General features: G+C 38.1%; 1 protein-coding gene across 1 annotated transcript in view; it reads left to right on the top strand.

The window, feature by feature from the left end:
- nbas (neuroblastoma amplified sequence) overlaps positions 1–13,823 on the top strand; it is a 158,653-nt gene that overhangs the window by 95,756 nt on the left and 49,074 nt on the right. Inside the window, exons 44-46 of the mRNA XM_011491806.3 lie at positions 6,456–6,706; positions 10,702–11,042; positions 12,247–12,471. Coding sequence (XP_011490108.2) covers positions 6,456–6,706; positions 10,702–11,042; positions 12,247–12,471 — 817 coding nt within the window. The remainder of the gene's footprint in view (positions 1–6,455; positions 6,707–10,701; positions 11,043–12,246; positions 12,472–13,823) is intronic.

The raw sequence follows: 13,823 nt of genomic DNA, 5'->3' as shown, positions 1-13,823 counted from the left end.
CATTCAACACAAAACGCATACAAGATCACAACGACAAATATTGCAAGGAATGACAAACCACAAACATTAACACACTGAAAAATTGCTGATCTTTCCCTACATCTATTCAAAGAATGTAAAATGTAGGTAAAGTTGTGTGAAGCTTAACTTATAGCCTGATCTTAATATAACGGTGCAATAAACCCACAAAAAATATGAAATATAAAAAACAAAATATGATAAAATTTAAATGAATGAATTTTTTTTTTAAATTGATGACATTCTGATGTTTTTCCACAGCTTTAAGAATATTTTTTTACATCATTCATAATGACAGAATGCCTTCATCTGATGTAGCTCTTTAAAGCTACTATGAACTATGCATAATTAAAAAATGTGTTTCAATATGTTTAAGGGGAAATATAAAAGTATGTTTTTCCAAATTGAAGGTCGTAGTAAAAGAATGCATCCACATGAATATTAATGTATATAAAGTACTTCTTTAGTTGGTCCTTCGACCCTAGATTCAACTCATGCGCACCCTTTTATTGCCAATTTTACTAAAAATGAGACTATAATTCAGAAAATAAAGATCCTACTGCATTCCATAATTAATTAAGCTACTTCCAGCTGCTACCAAATAGTCAATTCAGTCGTCAATTTTTTGCAATGTTGGAGCCAGATGATGTCAGTAAGCAATGATTGGTCTGAGTCTGTCAGATACATTGTTTCTATGGCAACCACTCTCACCAATCAGGAGTGAGCTTGTTGGAAGTCCACACCACTACCACTTCAAAGTGGGCTCAGGAGTTCTGTGTGTCAGCTGTGGGGGCTACACCTTATTTTACTGATGCGTTTGATTGGCCAGTTTATGACTTGATAAACGTGCACTAAAGAAAAAATGTCATGAAAAAAAGGAAGATAATCAAGAATATATTAGAAATATAGCAGATAAAGAATGGTTACTCTAAAATAATTGACTGAGTCATAACTGTTTATTTCTCATTGGGATTATGGCTTCTTGGACCCAGCGAGTACTTCCTGTTTGGAACGCAAAGGGGGAGTAGTCACTCAGTTGAGTCAATGATAAATTTACAAAAGGGCTATAAAGTATGTTGAGGCTGTGGTTTAGGGTGTACTGCATGTATTGACTCTGTGATTATGCAGTGTCTGCATTTCTGGAATCTACATGGTTCTAATTTGTGTTTGCATAAATGTTTTAGTGCGTGTATGTTTTTGTGCTCGGAAAAATTATACATTTTTTGATTGTTTTCTTTTTTTTTTAACTCTCCCCACAGTTTCTCTGTCAACACATACACACATTCCTGCTCTTTCCCAACATTTCCCAAACTTCCCTCCCACACCTTTCTTTCTCTTTCATCTAACAAAATATATAATTAAAAAAAAAATTATTCTCAGACACAAAAGGGGTTTACAAGTAGACTGCAAAAGCACCAATGCATTCTGTCCAAATCTGAGCCTTTCACCCTCGGTTTGCTGCTAAAAAAACTCTCACTAATTATAATGGGATGTAAAATTAGAGGGCACAGAGGTATTAACTGGCCAGGAATTAAAAAGTCTAAAGAATCTGTTTGAAAACTACTAATTACATTAACTACATTCAGTAAAGTGCAAAAAATAAATTTTACCAGTCTAAAGTTAAATAATCCATTGTTAAATAGTTAAATAATTGTTGTTAAATAGTTAAATAATTCTTGTCCTGTGAAATCTGTGAACACCACTCAATATCTGCCAACATCTTCAGATGGTAACCAAAATAATAACCAACTAAACAAACCTTTATGACACTTGTTCTTGCCTTTTTCATTGGTTTCATAGAGATGCCTGACATACTGACATAGGGTCTGCTGAACTTCCTGTTTTTATTTAGGCCTTATAGTTTCTGCTAAACTCTCATCAAGCTTTTAAGATGCATAAGAAACAGAGGTTAATATTTACTCGAATATGTGCAACAAACAAACCCAGGGCTACAAATATCTGTAGTTGGCAATCATTTTCTTAAACTAATCACAACTTGATGTCACTTAAAAAAACACCTCAGCTTCTTATTTGATACGTTTTGTCTTTCTTTCTGAATGGTGTGTTTATTGCAACTTTTGTGTTGTGCTAATTGTAATAAATTGTGCTAATTTGTAGCAAAAAAGCAGCCCCTTTTTGTCTACAAAGGAAAAAGTGCTGTTTGCAAAGTTTCCTTTGCATAGCTCTTTAGCACAAACAACCTCCTGCTGGAGAGCAAGCGGTAAACAAATTAGCACAGCATAAATAAAATGCCGCCTGCACAAACTATAAAAACAATGATGTGCTGAATAATCAGGGCAAAGCTTTCTTACAGTTTAGTCATAGTTGTCTGGTGCATCTTTAAGTTAATGTGCCACAGAATTTAAGAATGTTGGCAAGCTGTTTTTCTTTGTTGTTCCATGCATCACATCAAAACATGCACTAATTTAGAAAAAGGAGGAACTGAAGGATCAGGAGAAATGTCGTGGATTTCAGAAGTGATCAAATAAGCTTCCTTCGCTGGTTAGCTTTTAAAAATCAAAAGAAGAGATTATTCTAATGAAAAGCCTCTGATTTTGCGTCGGCATGACACAACAAAGATTGAATGAGAAATCTATTGCGCCCTCAGAAGGACGCCACCCAGGGAACACAAGTGCCTCTGTGTGGCATACTAGTAATAAAGCCACCAGGGAGAAATATGCCTACCAAAGAGAGGCGGAAAGCCAAGGAGGACATGGAAGCAAAAGTCCCAAGTTGAGTAACGAGTGACGGTTATCGCAAGAAGGAACAGAGAGAGAAGTGAAGATGATAAATTTATTAAATATAGAATATATGGAATATGTTAAACCAAATCATCTTGTTTTAATTACGATTATGCCGCTTTTAGCCAAATTAAACAAAAACCTGTGGGGTTTTCTAAGACATAGTTTCTAGACTGCGGCAGGAGTTAATTAGAAATTCTCTTTGGAGATGTGGGTGGGATTGTTGGTGTGGAGTAAGGTTTCTCATCATCCCTTTCTTCACGGTCTTTCTCACTAGCTTACTGCCCCTCACAACCCCAATGTAACATTAGCGGTGCAACAAAAATGGCGAGCAATATCACAGCAATCCAGTTTTACAGTTTTGAGTCAGATTCCAGCTCAGTCTAGGAAAACAAAGACGTACATGGATCTATTTTTTCTACATGTGGATGCATCAGAATGGGAGGAGGGCAGGAAGCTTGTGGCTTGCTGACTGTAGTTTGCTGTATGTAGCAACTACAAGCTTTTTCAAACTGCATTTTTTTTTGTCTTCTCCTGATTCACGACAATTTAAATGAAAAAATATTCAAAAAACACAATTTTAAACTTTCTTTATATATGTCCATCATGAGAAAAAGGCCACAAGAAGATGTTAGGGACACCAAAAACACATTTTTCATTGGAGCAGGTCCTTAAATAAATGTTGTTTTGATGCTGTCATGCATCACTCCTGCTTTGGCAAACATTTGTTGGCTTTGTTTTGTTCATTGTGGTTGTGAAATCAAAGTTAAAACATGTCAGTGAAATCTGGTGTTGGAGATCTTTTTACCTTCCAATTCTGACAGTTAAATTTTTATCTGCAAATAATTGGGCAATGCTAGATTAAAATAAACTAAATTTCCAAAGAGAAAAGGTAAATAAATAAACAAAAGTAAAAGTATACAGTATGGTGCTTTAAAATTTCTAAAAGTAGTACAGTTTATTTTCTACATATGTCACCCAAGTAAATTCAACTCAGTAAATGTCAGTCACACATTGGTACCCACTAGGGGTGTAACAATTCCTTGATTTAATTGATTAATCGATTTATAATCTTACGATCCAACCACATCTGTCTGAGGCAAATTCGTAATCAAATTGTCTTATACCATAATAAACTGTGTGAAATGTGTCTCAAAGGTTCTCCTCATGGGAATGATTGGTCCAATCTAGAGTTTGTTTCCTTAAATAATTTGCTTCTTTACAAGCATGATCGTTCCTATTAATTAGCCTCACTGCCTGATTGTAGAAAAAAAACAGGGTCATGACTCGGTTGCAAGTAATGTCAATCTTGATGGAGTACAGCAATAGTGTGAATGCACGGACATATTTAGAGAAATAAAGAATGAAAATTTAAATCCTGTAGCTATAAAATAAAAGCAAAAAAGAATGGACGTAATTTAAAGACCCATTCCTTTGAAAATCATATTTTACCTGTTTATAACATGGTTTTGTGGTATTTGTCTAAAAATTGTGAAAATTAAGAAAATTAAGCTCAAAATTGCAATTCTGAGTTTGTTTGTTTTTTTCATTTAAATTGTAAATCAGGAGCAGATGTAAGAGGAAGGAAAGGGGGCGGGGTTGTTCTGTGCCAACAGTAGTGGCCACAACTCTGAGGCGAATTTCTAATGAACTTCTGCCACTCTACAAAAGCTATGAAAATGACCCAGGTTTTTAAATTTTGGCTAAAAATGTAACTATCAATTTAATTCAATTCAATTCTACTCAATTCAAATGAAGTGAAGCTAACACAGGAGTGATGTGATCTCTTCTGTTACTTCCTGCTAACAATCTAGCTGCTGTGTTCTGAACAAGCTGAACGTAACAAATGCACGGATGAGTTTTTCAGCATCACTCTTAGAAAGCATATTTCTGATCTTAGCTAAATTCCACTGGTGAAAAAGGCAGTTCTACACGCGAGAGAAACAGGAATATGTGGTTCTACTGAGCTCTGACTGCGAGTTAATCTAGCAATAGTGCTAAAAATAAATCTTGGATTATTTCCATTCTCTGATATTAAGGTTGAATAGTACTGGGCTCAAGCTCTACGCAGAGCTTTTTTATAATTTAATAGGCTATGTTTCCAGGTATTCAGATACTGCTCTGAACCGGAGCGGCGCCATTCTCTTTCCAACTCACGGGTTACTTGTTTAAGAGAACGGGTTTCAGCGTTAAACCACGGTGCTCTTCGGTTTTGTCTAACGAACTGAGGTTTCAGGGGGGCAACAACATCGAGTGTACTCCTAAGAGCTTGTAAGGCATCATTAACAAATTGGTAATTTATACTAGGACTGACGCTATGGGAGCTGGACTCGGAGTATTTTCTCAGAATATCACTAAGTACTGGTTGAACTGTGTGTTTAAACTCAGACACAGAACGATCAGATAAGGTTCTTCTAAGCTGATTCTTATTCACTGGGGCAGTAGCATGTTCTAATGTAAACTGGAAGGTAATCAGAAAGTGATCAGAAATGATGATATAATTATACTATCATAAGTATAAAAGATGAACGCTAACAACGCTTTCACAATAGAACAAAAGATGATCGAAGCAGGACTTTAAAAAGTCATGTGAGAAAGATTAAACTGCAGGAAGGCCATAAATACCCACTAAAATACAATACTTTCTTTCTTGTCTGTGCTTGTTTCTTGCAACACGCCTGAAAGAAACTAAAATATGCTATGCTATTTCTGTTGAGATTTTGGTAAAAGTCACCAAGCTTTCCACAATGGAGAGACTAAGAATAACCTTGTCCTACCCTGATGTTTTCCTTCCTTACAGCCAAAAAGAGTTTAGTTCCCGTAAACACTCATTCAGCCATAGATTGCTCTGAGTCCCTCTGTGAATACCTGCAGCAAACCACGCTTTGCCTTTGCCAGAATAGTCTTTGTACCTGTCCAGGTTTTGCCTTTTATTGTGGCTCTCCAGATATGTTTCTTTTCTCTCAAGCACTTTGCTTAGATTCTTTTTTTTTTTTTTTTTTTTTTTTTTTTTTTTTTTTTTTACCACCGTCAGTCTTAGGACTGCCTGCTGCTGATTTTTAGTTCAGCAGCTATGTTTGACAAAGCCGCGTAGGATCTGCACAACTCGCTGATTAAGTTTACACAGACATTTTTTTCCAACCTTAACACTTCCCTTCATTTCCTGTTTTCTTTGTCTTGTGGCTTGATTTGTTTTATGCCAGTAAAGAACACATTTTCAGATGTATGTTTTAACCAAAACCCAAGAGTTCCTGTTTCTGACTCATTTTTTTTATTTCATTTGAAAAGCTGTATCTTTGGTGATAAGCCTGCATCGCCGTTCTGTTTTTATGCCGCTGTTTTCTGAAATTACTTTGCAACAACTCAGTCTCCGGTGCTGCGTTTGTCAGTTGATTTGCTGTTGATGAAATGTAGGCTTTTGTCCGCTTTTCAATTTCTCCTTTTTCCTTATCTTTGTTGGACATGACGACGCTGCGCCTGTTTATGTGAACAGCTCGTATTGTAATTTTGTTGAGGTTGTTGTTATTGTTACTTTCGAACAAACTGCTCATTCGGTTACAGGAAATTTCAAGCGCTCACATCTTGTCCGCCAATGAATGGTTGTTATTTGGTAGTAGATTACCAAGAAGGATTTGGAAAGGCTAAAACTTTTAATTGACCGAATCGCTTATCTGTTTTTTTCCTTCTCATTTTCAGTCTTTCCACCAAGGAAATTGAAGCCCGCAGTGACTCCCTTAGACTGTTTGAGACCTTGAAAAGTGACCCAGAGGCTTTCCACACCCACATGACCAAATATGTTTTCCCAACGGTGGAAGGAACCGATCTGGGACGCCTCCTCTACTATTACACCTTGCTGGATACCGCAGGATGCGAGCCATACGTCCTCGCCACCATCAAGCCAAACTCTCACGTCAAGCTCCTCAAAAAGCTTCGAGTTGTTGCAAACGGTGAGGTGTACTCTATCGCGTTTTCTTTTTTACGACAATCTAAAATGTCCTCTATTATTAACTAATGACAGGAGATCAAGGTGGAAAACAGCTTCACGTTTTTCTGAGGAGCATCTGGTCAAAAGGGTTCGAGTTTAAAGGCTTAACCTCCCTGTGATTGGCAGAAAATCGGCTTACCGCCTTTTATGTCAGCAAAATCAATTCTGGTGCAGAAGGTCTAAACATAATCCAACAGGACATGATTGATGAGTGGCAAACAGCTGCTGACATTTCTTCTGCCCAGCAGATGACCTTTGAGTCGGTAACTGTCATACAAGATCAAAAGGAAAAACCATCACGACTGTTTGAATAAAAGAGAAACTGATAATATTTTCCTCTGAAAAAGAGATAAAACATGGCATGCTGACATCTCTACTCTTCCAGAGTTACACTTGTCACCTTTCATCTTGTCATTTGATCTTTTTTGTTTTTTTTATATCAAACAACTTCAAAAACTGTAAAGCGGCAGAGTTCAAACAAGCAAAACAACAGAAAGAAAAGGACACTCTGTCCCGTTTGGAGTTTGGAGCGAAGTGCTTTTCATTAACAGCCTGAAAGAACAAGTTGACCGGCACGTCACCAGTTCACCCCTGCAGCTCTTGCGCTCAAACTTTGTTTCTACCCGCACCAAGATGCGGCCACTTCTCGCTAAAGTTCAGTAAAGGTCAGCCAAGTGTCATCTGTGTTTTCACGCCTCGCTTCCTCCTTCTGCTCCTGTTAACACCACAGTTTTTACCAGTGACACATGTCTCTGTTGAACACACAAACACACACGTCAAATGCACACATCTCTGAGCGATTTGCTTCAACACTCCAAATGTTAATAAGGCGAGCGTCATGCTGTCACTGTGTGCTCTGTTGTTCTTTGCCGCGTACGAGGGTGCTCGAAAAAACAAACAGGCTGAATGCTCACAAGCACCTAGCAGGGAAAGCACGCTGACATTCAGACTAATTGGCTGAATCAGATCCAATAAAGAGAGATGTTGGATGTATTATGAATTTGCACAAAAATGTGTTTGATTACGGATGTTTAAACTGGGATTAGACTGTATAAACTGAATCCATCCAAAATTAAAATATATTCAAACATTTTATCAAGGTTTTTTTTCCCTCAAGTTTTTGCTTATTTTTTGATTTCCATAAAAGTAAAAATGTCAAATCACTGCATTACAGCAAATTCATAGGGTGTTGTCTTCAGTATAAATACTAAAAGGATGAGGAAATCGAAAGTGACTTTGTGTTATCAACATTATATTTAATTTTTGCTGCAGGATTTACCTATGTGATGATTGTGGTCTGAAAACTACAATGACCTGGAGCACCACTCACACCAAAGAAAATCACTCAATGCAAAATCATAATAGGGATCACAACAACAACAAATGAAAACAAAAACAAATGATACATAAATAAAATTACATTTTAGAAAGCAAATCAAACTGCCAGACACCAAAACACAATTCCAAAAATAAAAATGAAATGTTTATTTTTATTATTATTAATTTTTTAAAGAAGTCTGTGGAAATTTTAATGTGTGCTGCATTTGGTTCATGGGCCAGACTTTGGACATGTCACTTTGAGTTTCAAATGCCAAAATCTATTTGAACGAGCTGGTGCATAAAAGATCCACAAATGGTGATAAAAGTGTGAAAGGTTAGTTTTCTCATTGACCTTGAATGGTCTGATGGTTGGTCTTAAACATTTCCCAAGTTAAAGTTCCACTCCAATAATCTTTTTAGTAGCTTGTACATCACACTTCTAACTTGTAACCTTTTTCAAACTGCGTTTTTTCATCTGCTCCCGATCCACAATGATTTACATAAAGAAATACTCAGAAATGCAATTTTAAGCTTAATTTGTTAATATATCTCCTCCATTATAAGAAAAATGCCACAAAAACATGTGTAAAACACCAAAAACACAATTTTCATCGTAGTGGATCTTATAAGCTGACATCAAAATACAGGGATTGTTGTAAATGTTGTAAAATTAGAGGTTAATTTTTGGTCATAATGCATATTATATTAACTGCTCTTGATTCAGAGAGCAATCTAAAGAGGAGTTGGAAAAAAATGTGGACCTTTATATGGTGAAGTTAGTGTTGTAGTACCATTAGGCACTTTAAAAGAAAAAAAAGATGATTGAATGTTTTCACAAGTAATTTTTGCTATAATTTGGACTTGATATCTTTTTCTTTAGACTGCTAGTACTTTTGTACTTTCCAAGCGTTAAATTGCTGCTATTCTGCAATTCCACCCTTTTTTTCTTTACAGTTTTTACTCAGAACACGATGTTTCTATACTCTCAGGAACACGGTTACATAAGTTGTGTCTGCTTGTACTTTTTTGAAAGCGTAGCTTTCTGCTGATGGTTCTGTAATCATCAGAAATAGCTCTTTTTCCTATTGAAAAGTAGCATAAAGTGTAGAAAATAGACGGTTGAAATGTCCGCCTTTGCTCCGAAATGATCAACTTTCCACGCTTGTATTTCTCCCACACCCTTTCACGCACACATACAGTGTTAAAATGTAACCCACATATTCACACACTCGGCGATAAAATTGACACACAAGCTGTTGCGGTCTCTCCAGGGCCGCTAACTTTTGGCCAAGATAATCCAACTCTGACACAGGCGCGGTTCCAGGACAGACGGGTGCAAACGCACACACACACACACCAGGATGTACTTCCAGAGGCATTCAGACAGTTTGGAGACAGGTGGTGCATGTTCAGTGTTCATCACAGTTTCAGACACAGTACCAGGTGAGCGGTCTGAGCGGGTTCTCCTGAGGAAAAAGATGAGAAACGCAGACGCAGTGGAATCGACGGGGCACAAGGACGACTGAGCGAATGAGAGTACATGTGTAAGTGCATGTAACTCTTATCTGTGGTTTAACTGTGTGTCTGAAAAGTGTTGCGTGCGCTCGGAATAGAGTTTTATGTGTGAAATCCCGAAAATCGCTGAGAGAGCCCTCCCCACAGGCAGACCTGCATTAAATATTTAAAGCCCAGACAGGCCGTGGTGTTGCCACGGCAATGTGTCTGTCTCGTAGCTCAGAGAGCGTGTCACTGGCTCTCACGCACACAAACACACACAATTAGGAAGTCCTGCAGGAGAGGAGATGCTGAATACAAATAGATCGTTGACCGAACTTTGCACGCTCGCTCAGACCCACAGCTTTCTGTTCTCACAGGTCAGATATGGACTTTCTTCTAAACGCCTTTCAGACTTATAATGGATTATTGAACATCCTCTGCATATCTGATCAATGAGCCTCATGATTTCTTCGTGTCATATATAAATGTACAAGTGTAGCAGGGTCTGTTCACTTCCGGCATGTCCAAAGTCCGGCCAGTGGGACAAATGCGACCTGCATTCAAATTTCCACTGGCCTGCACCCTCCATTAATAAAATCAATATAATATTTGGCCTCATCCCTAGCACTTTCTAAAAATTGTCTAGATTTCTAGATTGTGGTTGGCTAAGTTGTCTTTGAAGTCGTTCATTTCTAAAATGTCAACTGTAAAAAGAAAAAAAAGAAGAAGAAGAATACTTGACAGTGAGGGCCGCTTCCAGGACAAGTGGGAATTTGTATATTTTTTCTTAGGAAAATATGCAACTGTGTCTGCCAAATAGCTATAAAGACTGTGCCTGTTTTCAAGAAGTTCAATATCAAGAGGGACTATCAAACGAGGCATGTTGTCTACGACAACCTAACTGGAAGTGCATTTGCATTTAATTTTATTGAAATGCTTCAAAGGATTCAGGCAAAATACTTGGTCCTCAAATATTTTAACCTCACCCTCAAATATTTTTACCTCATCAAATTTGGCTTCTTTGCAAAAATTTTGGACATTTTACTGCATAAGAATTCTCAAAATGAAACTTCTGAGCCTGGCATCTTCTCATGGATGTATTCCATGTGTGCATCATGTTTATTTCTTCATTGCCTGCAGGTGTGAACTACCGAAAGCTGACTGATGAATCCTCTGACCCCTTGGCAACTCTGCAGCCCGTTCTGTCCAGTCAGAACGTGCTGTCCATCTCCAAACACGTCAATCGGCTGCCTTTGCCGGGAGGTGGAGGGGGAACCGTTTCTCCCAGTGCAGTTCATGCAACATGGCTGCAGAAGCTGTTTTGGAAAGGAGACCCCCACCTGCTCAAGAAACCCCCAAAGAGCGACTCGGACTACCTGCACGCATATGACACATGCGCAAAATACCTAGACCGAATGGTCCCTGCTGATGCTGTCAGCTTCCTGGACAGCATCACCTTTTCTTCTGACGCAGTCAAAAAGGTTAGTACGGTGAACACGACAGTCGGGCTTTGTCCCATAAACCACTGCATGGTACGCTGACGAAGATTGGTGGGAAACATTAGGACAAGAAAGAGTCTATTTTATGCTTCTGTTGTAGTTTGAGGCTGGAGCTGGAGGGAGGTGAGCACAATTGGTGACATTCATACAGTCTTGAAAGGGCCATGCAGCCACCCTGACAGAATACATGCTGCACATAAGAAAGGATAGTGTGAATTTTCACTCACTACATCAAAATGTCACAGTCCCCACTCTGTTCTCTGTTGTGTAGCTGCTGCTCGCCTATGACTCTGAATCAATTTTTTGAGAAAGTCAAAAAGCTCCCACCTAATTTTAGATATTCTCCTCACATCTAGACTCTGGGGCCTCCAAACACACATCCTGACATATAAGGGAAATTATGAAATTTCCCTGGAAATGTCAGCCATATAATTACAACACTGTGAATAATTGTCCCGCAGTAGATTAAAGTGTCTTAGACCACCTTATCAACAGTAGCCCACTGTTCATTTTCTTTTTTTTTTTCTCATAGTGGCACCCTGCCGACAACCCTTCCCAGACCTTTTCTTTCCCATTTTTCCTTTTATGTCCCCTGTTTTTCCCTCTGACTCTCAGGGACTTGATTGATCCCTCTCTGCTTCAGACCCAATTAAACTCCAATTCCCAACAGGCGCTGTTTCCCCCTGTGCTTTTAATATGCAGATTACCCTTAGAAACGCACCGCCCTCTCTTATTTCCTCACACTTTCCCCTTCTTTTCCTATTTTTATCCCACAGTAGCTGAGTCTTGTCCTGCTGGACCTTACCTGGTGTCACACTGTTCTTAAAATGTCACTTGGTTTGATGGGAAATTACAGGGGCACTGCTTGTTGTTCATGCTGTACTATAGATAGAATTAACTGGATAACCCAAGCTCTGCTATCATCCTGTCCTGGTGGAGTTAGCTGTTGTCGCTGAATATAAATCCGTAAATCTGACGGTAAGGATTTGGTTAAGAAAACACAATGCAGATACCGTTCCCATGTTTGACTGATTGTGGCATTCAGCAACTTGCTAAATATAAGCAAGCTTTTCTTTTCCTCATTTGGCACAGTTTGACTCCAATCCGTGGCTTAACTGGTTTTCCTCATCACAAGCGCGCCTCTGTCTCCTTTCTCACACTTTCATCGATTCTACTCCCTATCCAGCTGAGCGTCCAGGTGCGACTGGAGATGATAAAGCGAGCCACCAAAGCCCTGCGCCAGCTGAGCGAGAAGAGCAAGAAGAGAGGAGGCGATGGCTGTGAAGAGCAGGAAGGGACGGGCCCAGCAGGGATGACTTTTGATGAGGCGCTAGCACACCTGCAGCAGTCTCAGGCCCACCTGGACACTTTGAGTCATGCCTTCATTCTGTCTCTGAGAGACAGCCAGCAGGTAGGCCCCATCTGCCACACGCTTAAACCGCTTTAGCTTTTCAAGAGAAGAAAAATGACTTTTATAAGATCGTATGTTAATTACATTTCAAGCAGTGTCTCCAACTTCTATTTTCCTCATTTCTTTGGGTTTTTATTTAAAGCAAAACTTTGATCCAACATGATTTTGTAACACTGAAATGATATGAAGTTAGAAGTGTTCGACATGCTGAGACTTGACATGGTTACATTTGAGTATTGGCAGCAGCAGAATCTAAGAGTATTTAGAAGTGATCTAAAACATATAGTTGTTTTATTTAATAAATAATCAAAGAGTCTGGGGAAAAGGCTTTTTTTGTTTACGTTTTTTTTTTTGCCACGTAATTTGCTTTTTAAATAAACCCAATAGTTTTAGCAAAGTATGAAATATTCTGGTAAATAGCCTGCTAAATGGTAGCTGTAAATCGAAGAATAAATCTTGCAAGCCCAAAAGAGTTAGAAAATATGCTTAGAAACTGGCTAAAAGAAAAAATCAGTCCATTAAATTTTTTTTGTTTTTTTTTGTTTTGCTTAACACTTTTTCCTAAGTTCCTTTTGTAATTAAGTAATCTAATTACAGGTATCTCAAAATGTCCATTGCTTCATTGTGTAATATGTTTTTATAGGCCCACTCCGACAAACAAAACATCATGATTTGGGTGTTTTTAACAAGTTCGTGTGGCTTTTTTTCTACTGATTGAGGACATACAGTATATAAAGAAAATGAATCTTAAAATGTCTCCTTGGGTGGGCCACAAGCTCCCTGCTCTGAGCTCTCAGTAATGGGGAGAGGAAATGGGGGCAAGGTTGCTCTACGCTAACGGCCCTGCCGTTCTGCAGAATCTTTGTCCTAAAAAAACAACACAGGTTTTCTGATTTAGGAAAACATCGCCATTAAAACTTTTATTGAAGATAATGATTGAAAAACAGTTTAATAGATTTTAACAATCCTGAATAATTTTGACTGAAATAAAAATTATGAATAAGTGTAGATTTTTTTTCTTGGTTTTCTCACATATTTTCGTGTAAAACCTTGAGGCAGCCTCTCTTATGAATAAGTATTTTATTATATCAGAGATGAATCTGAATTGAATCCTTGTAGAAAGCGTTCTAATATGCAACCTTAAATAGATCTTATAGTAATGCAGAGGAGAGCTGTCGATAAGGTTTTTAACAATTTAATTCAGCTTCTTTGGAACATACACACGCCCTTGTCATCTGTTTACTATAAGGTCACATTTTATTAGAAGTACAGATGTTTTTTAAAAATCCTCAGTTTCAGCATATAATTCCGAATAGAACATTTATGTCCCTCCCAACGTTATCCTCAATCTA

The sequence above is a fragment of the Oryzias latipes genome, chromosome 24 (assembly GCF_002234675.1).
Source record: "Oryzias latipes chromosome 24, ASM223467v1".
Taxonomy (NCBI): domain Eukaryota; kingdom Metazoa; phylum Chordata; class Actinopteri; order Beloniformes; family Adrianichthyidae; genus Oryzias; species Oryzias latipes.
The sequence above is the reverse complement of the archived record's forward strand: the minus strand, read 5'-3'. Positions and strand labels throughout refer to the sequence as shown.